The 19,683-nt window shown below is 42.1% G+C and overlaps 2 gene segments (V, D, J or C); one reads left to right on the top strand and one right to left on the bottom strand.

Moving 5' to 3' along the window:
- The window catches only part of LOC116324369, a 95,985-nt gene that overhangs the window by 66,363 nt on the left and 9,939 nt on the right, over positions 1-19,683 (bottom strand). Inside the window, 1 exon segment of the C gene segment in view lies at positions 9,103-9,210. Coding sequence covers positions 9,103-9,210 — 108 coding nt within the window.
- Positions 5,999-6,574, top strand: LOC116328643. The segment is given in 2 exon segments: positions 5,999-6,054; positions 6,162-6,574. Coding segments are annotated over 2 exon segments (375 nt in total).

Raw genomic sequence — 19,683 nt, 5'->3', positions numbered from 1 at the left:
CTGTGTTTATTGTTTGTATTTTGGAAGTTGGTTACTTTGAGTTCAGCATTAAAGCTGTTTGAGTTTACGTTTGTCTCTGGAGTCTGCACTTTGGGTCCTTTTCCTGCCTGCACACAGCCTTCACATAACAGAAGATCGCAACCAGAACATGGACCCAGCAGATTCCGTGTGGTATCGGCAACCCGCAGTTTCTGCCTTCCTCAAGGAGAGCGTGAGGCAGGAGGCTAAGCTTGCCCAGGAGCTCCAGTCACCCTTCTATGGGACACGTTTGGCTTTGGGAGGGCCCCGCAGCCTCCAAACCGCCATGGCTACGGCCGAGCCGGCGCCTATGCCTCGGGTGATCAGATTGAGCACGTGCTCATTCTCTCCAGTCGCTACACCTTCGCCTTCACCCCTGGATTACCAGTCCGACAAGAGGGTTAAGCGGTGGAGGAAGAAGGATTACGTGACGCCGGACGTTGGACTCACTCCGCTGCAGTCCTTCGCTCTGTTTTTGGGTCTGCCACGTTCTGAGCTTCACAAACTCTCTGCTTCCTCATCGCAGCCCGGTTTGCCACCCCCCACTTCCCGGAGGAGGCGGCGCTCACACCGTCACCGCTCTTTCTCTGCGGAGCAACTCTCAGTGGTGAGTTATGACTGCTTTCGTTCCTCTGAGCTGGAAAAGGACAATCATATGAACACTGCTAAGACTGAGACTGTTAAGACTGTTAGACGTGGTGGTGGTAGGAAGCTAAAAAACATTGTAGAGGAGTCTGTGTTTGCTGAGCCCGCTCCTTCGCCCCGTTGTGTTCCTGCTCCCAGGACAGCTCGGGCCCAGCATTCCCCTGCACCTGTTTCAGTGCTTCAGTTGAGGGAGGCTGAGGTCCAGCTGGTCCCTGCTCCAGTGTCCAGGCCGGCTGAGGCTCTGCCTGTCATTGCACCCGTACCAGCTCCTCGGGTGGGGACAGCAGCTGCCCAGCCATTGACGGTGCCTGTCCCGGCTCCCAGGGTGAGGATGACCGGGAACCAGTTAGCTCCGGCACCCGTACCTTCTCCTCGGGTGGGAGTGGCTGGTGTCCAGCAGGTACCTGCACCTGTTTCTGACCTCGCTGGAGGCTCAGGTGAGCCCGTCCAGCGGTTTTCTTCAGGTTCTGGAGGCTCAGGGGAACTAGCTCAGCTTACTGCTAACCCACCACCTAACCCACCATTGCTACCATCTTTACAACAATCGATACATATTAAACTTCTTTCCATGGCTCAGACTTTAGCTCACCTATCAGCTCAGTCACCTGCTCAGTTCTCACCTCAGTCATTTACTCCACCGCCTGTTCCTGCTGGAGGGTCTGAGGGGCCCGTCCAGCCTTCTGTTCCCGCTGGGGGTTCTGGGGAACCGCACCAGCCTTTGTTTGTCTCCGCTGGAGGGTCCGAGGAGCCCGTCCAGCCGCCTGCCTCCGCTGGAGGGTCCGAGGAGCCCGTCCAGCCTTCGTCGCCTGCAGCGCCACCATCTGCAGCTCCCACGCCGTCGCCTGCAGCGCCACCATCTGCGGCTCCCACGCCGTCGCCTGCAGCGCCACCCTCGTCTGGTCCAGCCTCCGAGTCTTCATCCTCGTCTGGTCCGGCTTCATCCTCGTCTGGTCCGGCTTCATCTTCGTCTGGTCCGGCTTCATCCTCGTCTGGTCCGGCTTCATCCTCGTCTGGTCCGGCTTCAGCTTCGCCTGGTCCGGCTTCAGACTCTTCATCATTGCCTGCAGCAACCTTTGCTTCTGCCTCTGCGTCGCCTGGTCCGGCCTCCGTGTCTTCAGCTTCGCCTGGTCCAGCTTCAGACTCTTCATCATTGCCTGCAGCAACCTTTGCTTCTGTCTCTGCGTCGCCTGGTCCGGCCTCACTCCGTCTAGCTTCGTCTGCGCCTGAAGTCTCCATGCCATCTGGGCCTGCTCGTCCTGTCCGGCCTGCTCGTCCTGTCCGGCCACTTTCCAGGCTGATGACTGGACGTCATTGCCGTCATGGACGGCCCCCTGAACTACGTCGCTGCCGGTGCCTCCCGCCTGGCCGGCCTCCTGACCTGCTCCGTCGCCGCCGGTGCCTCCCGCACGGCCGGCCTCCTGAACTGTTTACTGGACTGTTGTGCCGTCGACCTCCGGGCCGGCCCCCTGAACCTTTCCGAGACTCTTGCCTGGGCCTCTGCGCCTTTCATGGGCCCTTTTTTTTTTTTTTTTGTTTGTTTGTTTTTTTTTTTTCTTTTCTTTTGGACTGTTCCTGGGCCTCAGTGCAGTTGTTTTGGACTTTTGTTCCCTGTGTTTTGGTTTCTAGCTCCTTGTGTTTAGTTTGGTTTGGTCCCTCCGTCCTGATCCCCGGCCGCCCACCCTGGTTGGGTTGGTTTTGTTTTGGTGTTTCGGGTTGGGCTGTCTGGGAGCCAGCCCTTTAGGGGGGGGGTACTGTTAGGATGCCTGGGTCGTTGACCCAGCGGTTTTGAGTTTATTATATTATTTATCATTTCTAGTCTTTGGTTTCTTTGTTAGAGTTCTATCTTATGGTTTATGTCTCTGTGTCTGCCCTGGTCCCACGTCTCTGTTCCCTCTGTTGTAGTGCCTGCCTGTGAGTCTGTGTCTGTAAGTTCAGTCTGTGTTATGTTTCCTGTTTTACTTTGAAAGTCCTTGTCTCATGTAAATGCGTCTGGTTGTGCTTCTTTTGTCTCGTTAGGCCTGATTTGCCCCAGCTGTGTTTCCCTCCTGTTACCCATTCCCTGATTGCTCCCTCTGTGTATTTAAGCCCTGTGTTTCAGTTTGTCCGTGTTGCGATCTACTGTTTACTATGCTGTGTGTTCTGTCTGCCTACCTGTGTTTATTGTTTGTATTTTGGAAGTTGGTTACTTTGAGTTCAGCATTAAAGCTGTTTGAGTTTACGTTTGTCTCTGGAGTCTGCACTTTGGGTCCTTTTCCTGCCTGCACACAGCCTTCACATAACAAAAACAACGGTGAAACTGTGCATTTTAAATGGAGCTGCTCTGTATATTATACATAAAATCTATTACTATGCTGTATTTTTATGTTTTAATGTAAAAGTTTAAATCATAAACCTGCAAACTTCTTACTGCTATGCCTACACCTAAACATGCAAAAACACATCTTGAGAAAAGACTAGTGAGGAAAATATCATTTTTTGGAAATTTATTTTGCAGCCATCGTCAATAAAACAATTGACAACAATTGGATACATTTTTAACAACTTGCACAACAGTCACACAATTCAATCAAAATGCTATAAAACTGTGGAACATTCCCACAAAGCAAGAACCATCTTCATGAAACAAGCATGTGGCAGACCCTCTACCAGAAAAAGTTACATAGTAGCCTGTTAAGACTTTAAAACAAAAATGACATATTGTGCTAAAATTACCGTAATCACCATCCCAACATGCACTCTGCTGTCACAACCATGGCCCTGGTCATAGGAAACACATGTGTAGTTACCATACCAAAACATCAGGAAAACCACCTGTGGGGAAACAAACCTATAAACACTGCAGTAACAGCACTGTAAAAAAACCCAAAAAACTAAACAAACAAAAACTGGAACGTTCCTTCAAAGCAAGAACATCTTCATGAAATAAGCAGGTGGCGGACCCTTGACCAGAAAAAGTTTCAAAGTACACATTGTGGATTCAGAACACTCACATTGCTGTACACACATGTTAATATATAAACTTCAGACAAAGAAACATGTGAGAAAAAGCAGGAGACAGTTGCCTTGTCTTTGTCCTGGTAGGATTTTATGTGATGACTTCTTCATTCTTCCCCCTAAATGTAGGCAGGACTATACAGCATGACAGATATGGGAACACTTACAGAAACATTTTTCTGTGAGATCATTTAAAGTCTGGATCATACATGAGATTGAAGGAATTAGAGTACTACAGCTACTCACTGCTAAAAACTTCAATCATGGTCAGAATAAATCTGAATCAATAACTGACTAAATAAAAATGTGAGAGAGTTTATATATTTACAAATACACAGTTTTATTAAATAAAGCAAATTTAATGAACTCAAAGAATATCTAATGTGGTACAAATTTCAAAATGAATCATATGAGGATGTAGTCTTGTAATCTTGTTTACAAATAAAATTCAGTTTGACATAAATGTGGAGAAAACAGCTGATGTGAGAGAGTCTCCATGGTATAAGAGGAATGGTGTCATGAACCTGGTTCGGTGACCCAGCGTTTTGAGTTTATTGTTATTACTTTCTAGTTTCTTCTGATTTTGTATTAGTTCTTAGGGTTTGGTTCTGGTGTTCAGTGTTTTATTATTCCTACCCGTGTTCTTCCCCCCTGTGCTCTGTTTGTGTCCCTGAGTTTGTGTTGTAAAAGAGTCTGTGAGTTTCCTGTTTTACTTTGAAAGTCTGTGTCTCGTGATGTCAGTTAGGTTCAGCTGTGTCTCCCTCCTGTTTTGGCCATTCCTTATTCCCTCCCGTGTGTATTTATAGTGTGTATCTACCTGTGCTCATCGTCGGTTCGTCTGTGTAATTTGGTATCCCCGCCTCTCTCTGCTCTCCTTTCTCCATGTCTTCCCGGCGTGTCTCCCCGTGTCCTTATGTTTTCAGGTTTGTTTGTTAGTTTTCCCAGTCTAGGTTTTAGTTACTCCCTGTTCCTTATTTCCTGTTTTGTACTTTGCCTTCACTACAAATAAACACTCACTCGCACCCCAGCCAGTACCTGCATTTTGGATCGTTTTCTCACTACACCACACGACTGCTGCTCCAGCCGTGACAATAAGAACCGACCACAACATGGATCCAGCGGACTTACCTGGAGAGAGCGACCATGCACGAGTCCTACGCCTGGTTGACTGGATAACCCACGCCTCGAATGCAAGTTCGAAGGTTGTGGGGATAAACGCAATAGAAGTGATTCTCGAAAGAAATCCTTATCTCCGCCACATCAGAGGATTTATGGATTTAATCGCTGATTTACATAAAGCCCAGGAGGTGGTGCAAGCTCAGGAATTAGCGGACTTTGTTCGGCAGCAGCAGACAACGGCCGTACTGGAGCAGCTGCATCAGCTTCACCCGCCAGAGATTTTTTTCTTGCCCGGCCCGTTGGCACCATTTACGGGGAGGAAGGACTGTTTTTCTACCTCCCATATAGAGCAGAGAGACAAACATATTAACACTAGAGACTCTTACTCACTCCAGGGCCTCCCCAGAGGCTGAGTTTCAGCCCTCAGCCGACTCTGGACCCCTGGAGGCTAAGAATCCAGCTGACGACTGCACCCGGCTGTCGCTGCCTGAGCAGGGTCAGTGCTCTGCGCAGCTCCAGAGGCCCCCGTGCCTGCTGGTTTTGCTTTGTGTGTGCCAGAGGCTGGAGGGTCTGAGGAGCCCGTCGGGCCATCACCGTCCCCTGCAGCCTCATCCTCGCCTGGTTCTGCGGCCGCCACCCTGCCATCGGGTCCACGTCCAGCGCCTCAACATTGCTGGCCACTTTCCAGGCCGCTGGCTGGACATCATCGCCGTCATGGACGCCCTCCTGAATAGTGTCGCCGACGCTGCCTTCTGCGCGGCTGGCCTCTGGATTTGTGTCACCACCGCTGCCTTCCGCATGGTCGGCTTTTGACTTTAACTCACCTGTACTGTCATGGTACATGGACAGACGGAAATAATTTTCCCCAAACATATTCCCTGGTTGGATGTGACAGAGAGCTCTGTCTAATGCATTTGTAAACAATGAAGAAAGACAAAAAAAATGAGGATATAAATATGTAATTAGGGGATAGTGATGACTTCTTAGAGCAACTTTAATACATTTTCAGTGACCCTTCACTCTAAGCGGACAACTGGTTCAACATCAATGCAGCAAATTGACTCACAGCAAAACAGTCAGATCATTTCCATAGAGAGGCACTTTGCATCAGCAGCACCATGCTCCAGTGCTCTGGGAGAGTTTATAGTCCTGAGAGTTGAACACTGGATGACTGACAGCTGTCCTTCATCACAACAGAAGCCACAGAAATCCTCCTCATCAAAAACATGACTTTGATCTGCGTCCTCATCTGGACTCTCCTCTGCTGCTGCTTCACAGGTAAAGTCCAGAGAATCAAACTCCTCTCCTCTATCAACATCTGTCCCTCTGAAATGAAGCCCACAAAACCATGAAGCTGCTTTATGTTTTTGTCTCTGTATCCTCAGAGTCCAGAGGACAGATCACAGTGACTCAGCCTGGAGCAGTGAGCTCTGCCGTGGGAGGATCTGTGAACATCAAGTGTAGGACCAGTCAGGATGTTTTTAACAACAACTATTTAGCCTGGTACCAACAGAAAGATGGAGGAACTCTCAAACTGCTCATTTATGTTGCTAGCACTCGACAATCAGGGATTCCAGCTCGTTTTACAGGCAGTGGATCAAACTCTGACTTCACTCTGACCATCAGTGGAGTCCAGGCTGAAGATGCAGCAGTTTATTACTGTCAGAGTTTTCACTATCCTAACAGTCAGTATGTGTTCACACAGTGAAAAACAGTCGTACAAAAACCTCCCTCAGTCAGACTGAACAGAAACTGAAGTGACTGCTGCAGCTGGAAGATACTGCAGAGACTGATACAGTTCACTGAGGACACACACACACACACATAATTGTCATTGTCATTGTCATAACTTTAAATATTTGGACCCTGGTCCATGAAGCTTATTATAAATGTGATAATTAATAAGAACAACTTCTTCATGAACATTATCAAAAATGATAGTCTGAAAATGAATCATAAAACATGAACTTCCCCAGCAATTGATGGCTTTCATTTTCAGAGAGAATAAAATGCTCAAAATGTCATTCTTCTCAGATTTTTGAAATTTAAGTTAGTTAATTTTTATTTACACTTTTATAAAATTTACATGCTGTTGAAGATCATAAATACAAACCTGATACTGAATGGTTGTTGTGTTCAAACCGTTTTTACTGACACGTGTAAACTTCTTCACAAAACCAACTTTTAAAGCTGACCTGGACTAATGACAAAGAAATTTTGAGCTCTAACTGAAAATAATTTCCTTTTTTCTGGTGGTGCACACATTCTAACTAAGTCTCCAGCTGCTTCATCTTTGCCACCACCAGCTTCTACACTCTTCTCTGTTGCTTCATCAGAGTTTCACTGCCAAATAGTTCATTAATCAAACTTCAGTAAATGTTCATTTAAATGTCAGCAAATGATCTCTGTGTAAACATATAGATAACACCGTGGTCTTTAATGTTAATTATCAGGTCACATTAAAATATAGATCATGAAACAGCTTTGAGAACAGAAATTATGAAGAGCACACAGATAATCTATGGTTGTCATGACATCAACATCTTATAAAAATATTTCATATGTGGATTTAAAAATGTATTAAGCCATTTTCACTGCACATTACACTCGGTTTCTTTTGTTGATATTTTTATTTTGGTCTGTCTAAATAAATTTAACAAAATCTTTATTTTTTAAATGTGCATTTATTAAACTCACAGAGTCAAAGAACATGTTTCCTCGTTACATTTTTATTGTTTTAAAAGTTTGAAAGATCAGCTTTACAAAAGACACAAAAGATGAAACTAGAGGAGATTGTTGCTATGATTTTGTCTTTATGAGATGGGAAAAATAAAAGACTATTTGATGAGTTTATTTTTTTTAAAACTGCAAAGAAGAAGAAACACACAGACAGAAGAAAAACAGCATCAAAGACTCAGTGATTGACATCAGGACTGGGAACACTGGTCTCTCCTCAGTATCTCTGAGACCAGAGTCTGGGAGCCCTGGGTGGCCTCACAGGTCACAGAGCCCACCTTCCCCCACTGGTCTGCAGTGAGCGTCAGGGTGCTGCTCCAGCTGTAGAGGCCGTCATTCTGCAGCACTCCAGGAGTCCTGCTCTCCTCCCCTCTGATGCTGCTGCTGCCACTGCTGTCGCTCGTCTTCCAGGACAGACTCCAGTCTGAGGGGAAGCCCTTGTTGGCCACACACATGAGCGTGGCCTTCCCATTCTCCAGCTCTGCACTGGAGGGACCCAGCACCTTCAGGGCGGGGCGGGTATCACCTAGGAGACACCAATCAGCTTAGAGGACATGAACCACAATTTGAATTTCTCCGTTAAGAAGTTTCTGTCAGGTGTTTTTTCTGCTCCACCAGTCATTAACTCACACATTGTTTCACTTCCCTTTAAGAAACCTCTCATGCATATCAGCACAGAGAGAATCATCACACAGTTTGACCTGAAATATGTTCAAACTACACTGGAAATAAAAGAAGCAGATGTGGAAACATTTACAGCAGAAGTTTGGCTTTAAAATGATTAGAAGTCTAAATCATGGATGACTGAAGAAATGAGTGGACACAAGCACAGAGCAGCTACTCATTCATATAGATTTGAAATGTTATTGAACAGCTCACATGATTTCAAACTAAATCTGAAACATCTGACACGATAAAAACATCAGAAAGCAAACTTTAACTCATCCAAACAGCAGCTGATGTTGGTGGAAATTTACAAACTAATCATAATATGAAGTTTACTCTTGTCTACATATATTTTACTATGACAGAAATGTAGATTAAACAAGAGAAACTTGCAGAGCTCATCTGAATTAGTCCAGTAAACAAGACAAACATCAAAAATAAAATTATTTTAAATAAAAAAATACTTTTCTTTCATCTAAGCAGCTTAACAAGTAGGTCTGAAATAAAATCATAAAATATTTAATGGCAAACACAGTTTAATTAACTTACTTCCAACATTCAGTCTGGTTCCTCCACCAAAAGTCCACCACAGTGATACAAACTCATTGAGTCGCCGTACAAAAACCTCTGACTGTAGAGAGACACGGCTCTCTGACTCTGTTAGACTGAACTAAACCTACAAGCCCTCAAAATACAACTTTATCATCAGAACCACAAATAATAATTAATGCTATGAAACATCCCAGATTTTTATTAGAAATTGAGTTTCTGAATATACATTTCCAAAGCTGACTTTGTTTCTTAGGACAAAATTAATGTCTAAAATAATTTATCAGTTACACAAAAAGTTTCCTAGCCTTTCATATTAAATGAAATGGAAGAAAAGAAAAATACATTTTAAAAATGGCTTTAAGGGTGACTTACTTCCAATATCCAGTCTGGTTCCTCCACCGAACGTGTACCACAGTGATACAAACTCATTGAGCCGCCGTACAAAAACCTCTGACTGTAGAGAGACATGGCTCTCTGACTCTGAAACAAACAAACTCAACAAAATAATTCACTGTTTGCATCATTTTTTTCAGCTGATATGAAAACTGAAAATATTACAGTGCATCACATTTAAATAATTAAATAATTTATGTGTAATGTAAAACTTTTGACTTTAATTTCTTGGGACTTCTCCTGATATTGAAATCTCAGAATAACACAGTGGATCCAATTTGCAGAATTTTAAATGTTACTTAAAATGCATCAGTGTAAATTAAGACTTTGTTGATTTCCTAAATATAGAAAAATCAGATATATTTGTGTTTGATCCTCTGATAAACTGGCTGATCCACTCCATACAAAGATGCATATATATTGACAAAGGACATAAACATACAATGGTATTGAGCCACCGCTGAACAGCAAGACTAAGGCTACGTTCACACTGCAGGCGAAAAGCATCAAATCCAACTTTTTGACCCTATGCGACCCATATCCGATCATGGTATGACAGTTTGAACGGCACAAATCTGATATTCTGATATCCGAATATTCATACATTCTGATATCTGATATCTGATATCCGACCTAGTTCACTTTCGCATGTGGTACTGAATCCGATACATATCTGATGTTTGAGAAAGCGACTGCTCGCGACTGCTCGCATTAAATCCATCTTTTACGTCATTGACACAAGACAGAAGCCAATTATCAGCGCAGTAGACAAACGAGAAAGCATGGTGGGGGAAACTGGAGACGAAGGGTGCTTTACTGAGCTTCAGGTCCTGGAAGAATAAATGCCCTTTCACGTGCCAACCCAGCATTTTGGCAGGAGGAACGAGGAAGGACGGCGGAAATTTGACGGAAGACACACCATACGGTTTAAGTGAGTTGGGTTTTTTTTACTTTGGCTACGGATTTGGATCACGAACTTTGGCGGTTGGCATAAACTGGTATGTGACTGGCTGGAATGGCGTCTCAGTTGGATGAGGATGATGATATGGATTTTGGTGAATGGACCCCGGTTGCTGGCGGGGGAAGATCAGCAAGAGGGAGAAGCAGGAGAGAGGAGGCAAGTTTGTTTGGGACACAGACAAGTAAACGGAGCTTGGAGGAGAACAGTTCGGAAGAGGGGTCCAGGGTTGTCTGGAGGAAAACGGTGAGGAGGAATTCAAAATATTTCTAAAGTTCAGGAAGGAAGGTGAGGATGTGCAGCTAAGCCCGATAGCGTTGTCTAGAGAACTGAAAAGAAGTTTGGAGAAGTTCAGCTGGCTAAAATTCTCAGAGATGGAAACTTACTAATAGTGGTTAAGACAGAAGAACAAAAAATAAAGTGTTGAATGCTGAAAGCATTTGTAAGAAGACTGTAGGATGCAAAAGTTCTTAGGAGAAAATAAAGTGACACAGGGAGTGATTACAGGTATCCCTGTAGAAGAGGACCTGGAGAAGCTCAAGCAATGTATTAATGGTGGTGAGGTCAGCAAAGTAAAAAGACTGTTAAAAAAAAAATAGGGGAGAGGAGAATAGTTTGTCAGTATTATTGAATTTCAGGAGGCAGTCCTGCCACAGAGAGTTAAAATAGGTTGCATGAGCTTTCCTGTTAGACGATCGTGCCACCGCCCCTCAGGTGCTATAAATGCCAAAGATACGGACACATTGCTGCAGTTTGCAAAGGGAAACAGAGGTGCCTGTGGAATTACAGGGATTATTTTATATAACCATCATCTTTGTCATTGCATTAATTATCATTTCATCCAAGCATTTATTGAAGTTGCTGGCATTATGTTATAATTGATATTATAGGGGTTATCCTAATCAAATATTAACATGTTTATTACAGGTGCAGTTATAACTACTTTAAAATGATTGAGTTAAATATATATGTATCATAACTCATATGCTGAGTATATGGTTACAGTAAAATAGTAGCTGAGCAAAGGCCTGAATGTATTCAGCTTTTTGTGGTATTTCAGTTTGCTTAGTTACAGGTGACGGAAGGATGTCCAGTCCATGGTGACCTCAAAGGCCTTAGGTCATCACTATATTCGGAAGAGTATGCCACAAGGAGGAACCTCTGTGTTTGCATTTAATTCTTAAAATACATGAATGTTCTGTACATGCAAATTATGTGCTTGTAAACGCAAGAAGGGGCGTTACAATACCCTGATGTTATAAAAGCAATCTAGAGTGTATTTTGGGCAGAGATGTACAACTGTTTTGCAGTTTGCACCTCTCCACGCTGCGTGAATTCATTAAAATCAATTGTTTGAACCACCTCTTCTGGACCATCATTGTTTTACTCTCATCCTCAATTTCGAACCCGTAACATTTGGTGCATTGGCCGAGGGTTGAGGGAGAAAAGGTGGAGGTTGAGACTGAGAGGGTCCAAGGTGCTCAAACAGGCAGACACGAGTCAGTGGTCGAAGTGAGTGGACATAAGCGGCTTATTCAAAGGTAAGGCACTACCTGTTGAATTATTTCCAAACAGTGCTGAATTGGTTCTGACAAAATTGAAAGTCTACTCACTGAAAATTACTGGTAAAGGTCTGTTTTGGTTTTGGTGAAAATCTCATGAGAAGTTGAAGTTGAAGTAATGATAAGAAAAAGAGTAAAAGTGAGTTAGAGTCTCACTAAAGGTACCGGGTTAAAGTCCCAAAGGAATAAGAATAAAGAGAATTTAGAATAATAGGTAATTGGTGAAGTTTGTGACATTAAAGTCTCAATTGAATATAAAGCCGGGCTTGGACACCGATATGGTGGGTTTGTGATTTTCGGGGTGTCTTCAAAATAATTAAATTGTATAGAACGGGACTCTGGGAGTCTAACAAGTGCATTGTTCGGAGGTGACGCTCCCAATTTTCTGGGGACGCTCAGGATTTTCCGTTGGACGGGATAGTTCGATTGGCAATCGTGGACAACTGAGGACGGTCCAAAATAGCTACTGACTGGGTCAGTTTACCGTCCGGGACGGTGGTTTGCACTTTTTTGGTCAGTAGAAACCGGGTTTCGGGCGTCTAATTTTTAACTTAAAACTTCGGGGAAGCCTGGGATGTGAAATGTCCCCAAAACAGAGCTTTTCGGCAGGGGTTGAGTTGGTTGACGCTTTTAAATTGTGTAGGGTCTTAGATATTTGACCACGGTCCGGGGCCGAGACTGGTTAAATTGATCACAAAAAACTCAGGGAGTTTGTCCCTTGGAGGGTTAATGCAAATTTGTCTAAATTAGGTAGGTTGTGCAATTTAAGGCCTTGTAAATACTATTTAATTTATCAGACGTCTCTATGTTATAATTTCTTTGTTTGTGTATAGGCTTTGCCTGTCACAGGCACTGCAGCCGGCTGGTTATTTTGAGAGTGTGTCTGTGTTTATGTAAATTAGATGCCTGCGACTTATTTAGACTGACATTTCCTGTTTACTAATGAGTAACTAATGACTGACTGCAGAGACTGGGTTAAGGACGACTTATATTGGTGTTTTAAGGGAAGAATTGCTTTTATTTCTACTTTGTTGGCATTACGGTTGTTAAATACGATGACTACTTTATGATACATGTCTGTCTCATTTTGCATGTGTGCGAGTGGCTTTCAAATGTAGTTTTGTAATGTAACCTGTACACTCCATGGAGGAAACAGACCATGGAGTTTTGGAAGAAGATAGCAGAGATATGACTGGCTTTACGTTTAGTCTTGTGTTGACTCCAATAACGGATGGTCAGACAGGGCTGGTTGAAACAGAGGTGCGTGTTTGCTGTGAAATAGGGGCCACTGACCATGACTCAAAACACAAAGGCTGTGAGATTAAAATTACTGTGAGGAACGGTTTGACTTTTGACTAGGGAAATAATATGCTTACTTTTGGGTCTATGAAGATATTTGACCTTCAGTGATGTTATGAGAGGTTTCAGTTTTCTTTTCTTTTTCTTTTGACTTGCTCTTTCTGATCATGGAAGGCATGTCCAAAATACTCGTATGAAAGCGTATTTTGTGTGATTTTAACTGTGTGAATGCGGTCAGTATTTGATTTGAGTGACTGGGTGATTTGTCTGAGTAAGTGAAAAGGGGAAGTCTGAGAGAGAGAAAGGCAGTGCGTGTGAGACGATTTATGGCGTCTGAAAGAGGTTAGAGCATTTAAAAGGTGTGTATGGAATAAAGGAGTGTGAAATATATTTCTTGTGTGATGAAAAGTAGGATGTGCTAAAGTTTGAAAGTGTTTTTAATTCAAGAAAACAAAAACAAAGGAGTTAGATTAGTTTGAGGAACAGGAAATATTGCTCTGTGTACCGGGGCTGCAGCGACAGGAAATAGTGAACAGGAACTGTGCATGCCCATATATGGGAACTGAGTGTGTACAGAAAGAACACAGAGAGAGAGATTTAACTCTAGGCACATGAAGCAAATGAAGCCTTTAAGAAAAAATGAATATAATACTAATTATATGGTTTAGTGTGTCAATACAGGTGGGCGTCTTTCAACTTTGCAACCTTGAGTTCAGCAGCAGAAAAGTAGATTAAAAGAATTGGGAGAATAAGCCAGTTTTTGGCTCGAAATTGTGCGGCTGGATCTCTCACTTTGTCCCTGAAGCGGAGAAGAAGTTCAAAGGACAGTTAATCGCCTGATGAAGACCGACAGAACATCGTGGACTTGAATACAGCAGGCAAACGACAGTGCCACTGATCCATTAACACTGATGACGACTGACGACCAGCAGCAGCATGTAAGAGTAATGTAACATGTACTGTGAAAATACAGGCTGGGCAGTTGAACAGTGGGATAAAGAATTGTGGAAGAGCACTGGACATTGAGTGATATTTTGCCATGCTGGGACTTAATCTGAAAGAAAGACTGTAAAGAAACAGAGAAGAAGACAGCAGCTAATTCCACAATTCCCCCTTTTGACGTCTCTTCCAGAGACGTCACTACACCATTCCCAGGTCCACTACCTTTGCTCTGACCCTCTCTAGCCGCCCCCTGACTCAGCAAATCCGACAACAACCTCATGTCCTCTAGGTGGTCCAGCAATAAAACACCAGCTCCCACTTGAAAACACTTCATGCTTAAGTGGTCTCTGCTCCTTTTCTGGGTCCCTCTCTAGTGGAAATCTTCTCCTGTAAGGGATAGAAAACAAACAACCTTTCTCTGCTACACCTTACTAATTTACTGTGTTCATCTCAGGTTCCTGTCATTATTCAAAGTTGGTTCACAATATCATATCAGGCCAAATCACAAACCCTACTGCCACGTCTACTTTGTTAAGCTCTTCAGCTAGACTCTGTACCGGTTTGCCAATCTGTGTGTACATGTCTCTACACTTTTAATGTCTAAATGCACATCTGGATGTATGTGCACTTGTATGTCTATCTGCATCTATGAGTCAATGATTTGTCAGATATAAGGCGTTAATGTGAAAATGTTTCCTGACTATTAACTCCTGATACTCAAGGAACTTTCCTGTTTGCCGAACTTCCTAGGTTTGGCCTTTTACACTTTTACTAAAGAAATTTTAACAAAGCCCAAAAGATTTTTATTTTACTCCTGTGCTTGACAGGTTAAGCGAAGTTGTTTTGTTTTGTTTTGAAATTTTCCCTTCTGTGTGTGTGTGTGTACATAAGTAAGAATATGATAATCAACATAAGATCCCTGGTTTGCAAATGATTTTCTGCCCCGCTGCAGGGCAACATCATTTGTGGTGAGTCTATGTTGGCTAGTTTAATACAGATATATAACAGTTGCTTGATTGCATTGCCCACTCAGAGTTGCACAGTTTTTATGTATGTGGAGAGTGTTTTCACAGTTTAAACATAGGTTACTCACATTTCTAGCCTGATTGTTTCCCAATAAAAGTGAAATCAAACATTACATTTGATTTTACTTATGTATTATCCTGTTCTGGGCTCTATCCATTATATTAACTTTATTTAATCTCAATACTCTTTATGTGTGTGAGCAACGCTTTTAGTCTTATTAAACACAACCCAAGTAAAATGCACACCATCCCCATGTCAGCCTAAATCTCCGCTAAAAAGCACACTTCAAAGTTTTCTATCTGGATTTACGCCTCTATTGGCCTCAAGCATATACATAACATGCAAAGGTTACTGTTAATGCCCGTTAGACAAGTTTCCATTATCTACAACATTTTGTTTCACCCGGCTCACCCTTACACATTTCCTGTTTACTTATTGCATATTTATCTTTAACACCTTTTACCTCAGTAGTTGCTAAGCAGAAACAAAGCAACCTGTGGTCCACCTTTACCCTGTCATGTTTGTGTCTGTAATCATGTTTTGCATTCATTCATTACACTCCCCGCCATTCCTGCAAGTTAGGAGCTGTAAAGTTGAAAGCTGCATCAAGTCCAGGCCTTTGGCCTGGCCTATATATAAATCATGTGTATTTGTAAGCGTGCATGCAATTCACCTGCTATGTTCTCATCATCCCTCAACATGTATCACCTGGACACTCTCACCAGTGAAGCTTAAAACCTGTTTGGACGGAACATCAACTCTAAACAAGCACAGTTATGCATTGTGTATAAAATTAACTCAACCTCATGGTAACCTACCTAAGTACCTGTCTTAAGAGAGACCTCTGCACAGCTCAGACGCCAATTGCAAGAGCTCTCTAACATTAGAATCATCAACTGTGACTTATATAGTGTTATTTCGGTACTTTACACTTCACACATTTTTGAACGTTGTTTATATGGGGAGTTCCTCTTTTTGTGTCTATATTTATTAATATGCCTTGTGCACTAAAGCTTCCTGTTTTTCAGTCTGGCTGAGCACTTGTTTGTGAGTATAAACTGGCCTCTACAAGCCTTCATTAGCAGATACACATTACAAATACTTCATATATACAGAGAAAAACCCAATAATCCACATTTCACTATTTTGTTCTTTGGTTCAGATTTGGATTCTGTATTGTTCTTTATTTGTTATTATTTATATTCAGATTGTTTTTTGCTAGTCTTGGTTTGTTGTTGTCTGTTTGGGAGCTGACATAGTCTCTATAAATGAACTTCTTTTGGTGGAGTAGCATCAGGAGAGAAGCTCCAGAGAGGCATCTTCCATGTTAAACACTAAAATATAACAAAAGAGATCTTCTCAACGTGTTGTATATTTTTAATATTTCCTTATTATTTTGTCATAAAATAAATCAACCAAATAACTTAAGCTGTGTGACAGCACCTTTCATGTAGCTAATCGCATATATTAACACCCCCCTTTTTGTGACACATCTGATGTGTTACAAACTCAAAATCCTTCACTCAGGTTAGGGAATTAAAAGAAAAGTTTAGTCCTATCACATTATGTATAAATGCTCCATAACTTCAAACCTGTGTTTAAGGAATGAAATCAAATTAATCATCATGTCAAATCCTTTCTTGGCTCCATCCACAGCCTGCATCCTTGAAACGTCCTATAAACATAAACCTGTGTGTTAACCAGAACTTCACATTTCATACTCAGTTTTTCCTCACTTATGATCCAACCTGTATTATAAAAAAGAAAACTTAAAACAGAAAAGTTATCAGTCATGTGTCTAACCTTAGTCCAGTCTTTTGTCAGTGTCCAGTCGGTCCAACCTATGGTCTGCCTCGTCCGTCCAGTCACCATCCATTTACACACATTCACTCACACGCATTACCATCAGGTATTGCTGACAGTGGAGACTATCTCGCAAATATTCAGTCTTCACTCTCAGCAACATCAACTCATTAATTTGTTTTACTTTGTTTTTAAGAAAATAGTTCTTTCTGCTTTTGGACTGGATTGGCTCGCGGCAATCCTTTTAGACAGAGAGTTAGCCTTCTCCTCTGCCTATTGTAATCTGGAAAAGGTCACCGAGAATTTTCAGCGCTGTTATCCACTCTTTTGCAGGCCTGCTTAGAACAAAAATGAGAAAAAGAGAGCTGATTATTAGCTCATCAAAACACAAAACAAAATCACCTGACAGGTTTTTTCTAAGTGCACTGTTATAGAAACTATGGGCCCTTTAGACATGTCCATGTTTATCAAAACTCCCTCTATTAAAAATAAAACAACCACCTCAAAAATCTTCAACAATCTGAAATTTCACCCGTTCGACACACTGAAAACCTCGCCAAAAGCTGCACCGTTTCGTACACAACAATATCCCCCATTAAGCACATTACCATACTCAGATTCAGCCTAACACCTTATAACAATGTGTCAACACTAATTTATAAACCTCTTAATCAAATTTGCACCTCTGAACAATCTACCCCTCCTTTAAGGCCTCAATCACACACACAGCAAGCTCCTCTGTCCACATTCACACGAGCTTTCGAACTTTTTCCATACTCAGCCATATCTCAACAATTTAACTTGGCAAAAGAAATACTTTTTTAAACCTCATGCCACTATTCAATTATTTTCATTTTCTTTCTATACTAATCACTTGTTTTGATCACTCAGTGCAAAAGCACTCCTAAGTCACCCTTTTAAACTAGTTTAATCAGTTTATTCAACATTCACACCATTCTATCCCTCATACAAGTAGCAAGCCGATCTTCATTGCGTATGTTTGTGTGTGTTATTTTACATATATGGCTTCACAGTCTCACAGACACTTTCCCATTCTCCAGTTAAACAGTCAGTTTTCTCCTTCCCCGAATTACTAACCCAGACTTTTGATCTCCCACCTTAAATAAAGCCCTGCTGGTCTTCCACCACCAGTTAGGGCTTGCTGTCAGGTTCCTGGACACTGTAAACAATTCAACCAGAAACTTGCCTTAACATATCCATTCATCTTAACCTGTAGTTTCGTCTGACTCCTGGATCTGGAGAATTGGTCCAGGTCTGCTCGCCCCTAAAAATAACAAACTAAAACATTTTCATTATTATCACGGACGTCTAAACGACCCATTTCTCTTTTTCTAGTCAAAACTACCAATTATGCCATGTATGTAAGCGTGTTCTTCCTTGCGTTTTATGTTAATTGAATGTAAGCTGCTTCTTCATTGCATCCTTATGTATTCATTGCATTTTCATGTATTCATATTTAATTTATGCATCTTTTCACTGAGCTCTAGATTCAAACTATCTCACTTCTGATTCATTTCAAAAATAATCTCACATGTAACAATTTGTATGTGTGTTTTCTATTCATTAAGGTAATAACAATTATTTCTTTCATTATTCTTACCTTTTCTAATGTTTACCTCTTTGTTATGCTATGGTGGACATCCCTAAACAATTCATGAGTTCAAGTTTCAATTTTCAATCCAATTATATCCTATATTCTCGCAGTCAAACTCGTCCAGCTTCATCTCTCACTGGTCTTCTCTGCCCAATGTCCTGTTCGGGCTTCAAAGCTCCCGCAAACACAGTCTCAACTCAGCTGCTGTCTTCTTCTCTGTTTCTTTACAGTCTTTCTTTCAGATTAAGTCCCAGCATGGCAAAATATCACTCAATGTCCAGTGCTCTTCCACAATTCTTTATCCCACTGTTCAACTGCCCAGCCTGTATTTTCACAGTACATGTTACATTACTCTTACATGCTGCTGCTGGTCGTCAGTCGTCATCAGTGTTAATGGATCAGTGGCACTGTCGTTTGCCTGCTGTATTCAAGTCCACCATGTTCTATCGGTCTTCATCAGGCGATTAACTGTCCTTTGAACTTCTTCTCCGCTTCAGGGACAAAGTGAGAGATCCAGCCGCACAATTTCGAGCCAAAACTGGCTTATTCTCCCAATTCTTTTAATCTACTTTTCTGCTGCTGAACTCAAGGTTGCAAAGTTGAAAGACGCCCACCTGTATTGACACACTAAACCATATAATTAGTATTATATTCATTTTTTCTTAAAGGCTTCATTTGCTTCATGTGCCTAGAGTTAAATCTCTCTCTGTGTTCTTTCTGTACACACTCAGTTCCCATATATGGGCATGCACAGTTCCTGTTCACTATTTCCTGTCGCTGCAGCCCCGATACACAGAGCAATATTTCCTGTTCCTCAAACTAATCTAACTCCTTTGTTTTTGTTTTCTTGAATTAAAAACACTTTCAAACTTTAGCACATCCTACTTTTCATCACACAAGAAATATATTTCACACTCCTTTATTCCATACACACCTTTTAAATGCTCTAACCTCTTTCAGACGCCATAAATCGTCTCACACGCACTGCCTTTCTCTCTCTCAGACTTCCCTTTTCACTTACTCAGACAAATCACCCAGTCACTCAAATCAAATACTGACCGCATTCACACAGTTAAAATCACACAAAATACGCTTTCATACGAGTATTTTGGACATGCCTTCCATGATCAGAAAGAGCAAGTCAAAAGAAAAAGAAAAAGAAAACTGAAACCTCTCATAACATCACTGAAGGTCAAATATCTTCATAGACCCAAAAGTAAGCATATTATTTCCTAGTCAAAAGTCAAACCGTTCCTCACAGTAATTTTAATCTCACAGCCTTTGTGTTTTGAGTCATGGTCAGTGGCCCCTATTTCACAGCAAACACGCACCTCTGTTTCAACCAGCCCTGTCTG

This window comes from Oreochromis aureus, linkage group 22 (genome assembly GCF_013358895.1).
Source record: "Oreochromis aureus strain Israel breed Guangdong linkage group 22, ZZ_aureus, whole genome shotgun sequence".
In the NCBI taxonomy this organism is placed as follows: domain Eukaryota; kingdom Metazoa; phylum Chordata; class Actinopteri; order Cichliformes; family Cichlidae; genus Oreochromis; species Oreochromis aureus.
This window is presented reverse-complemented; position numbering and strand designations above follow the sequence as displayed.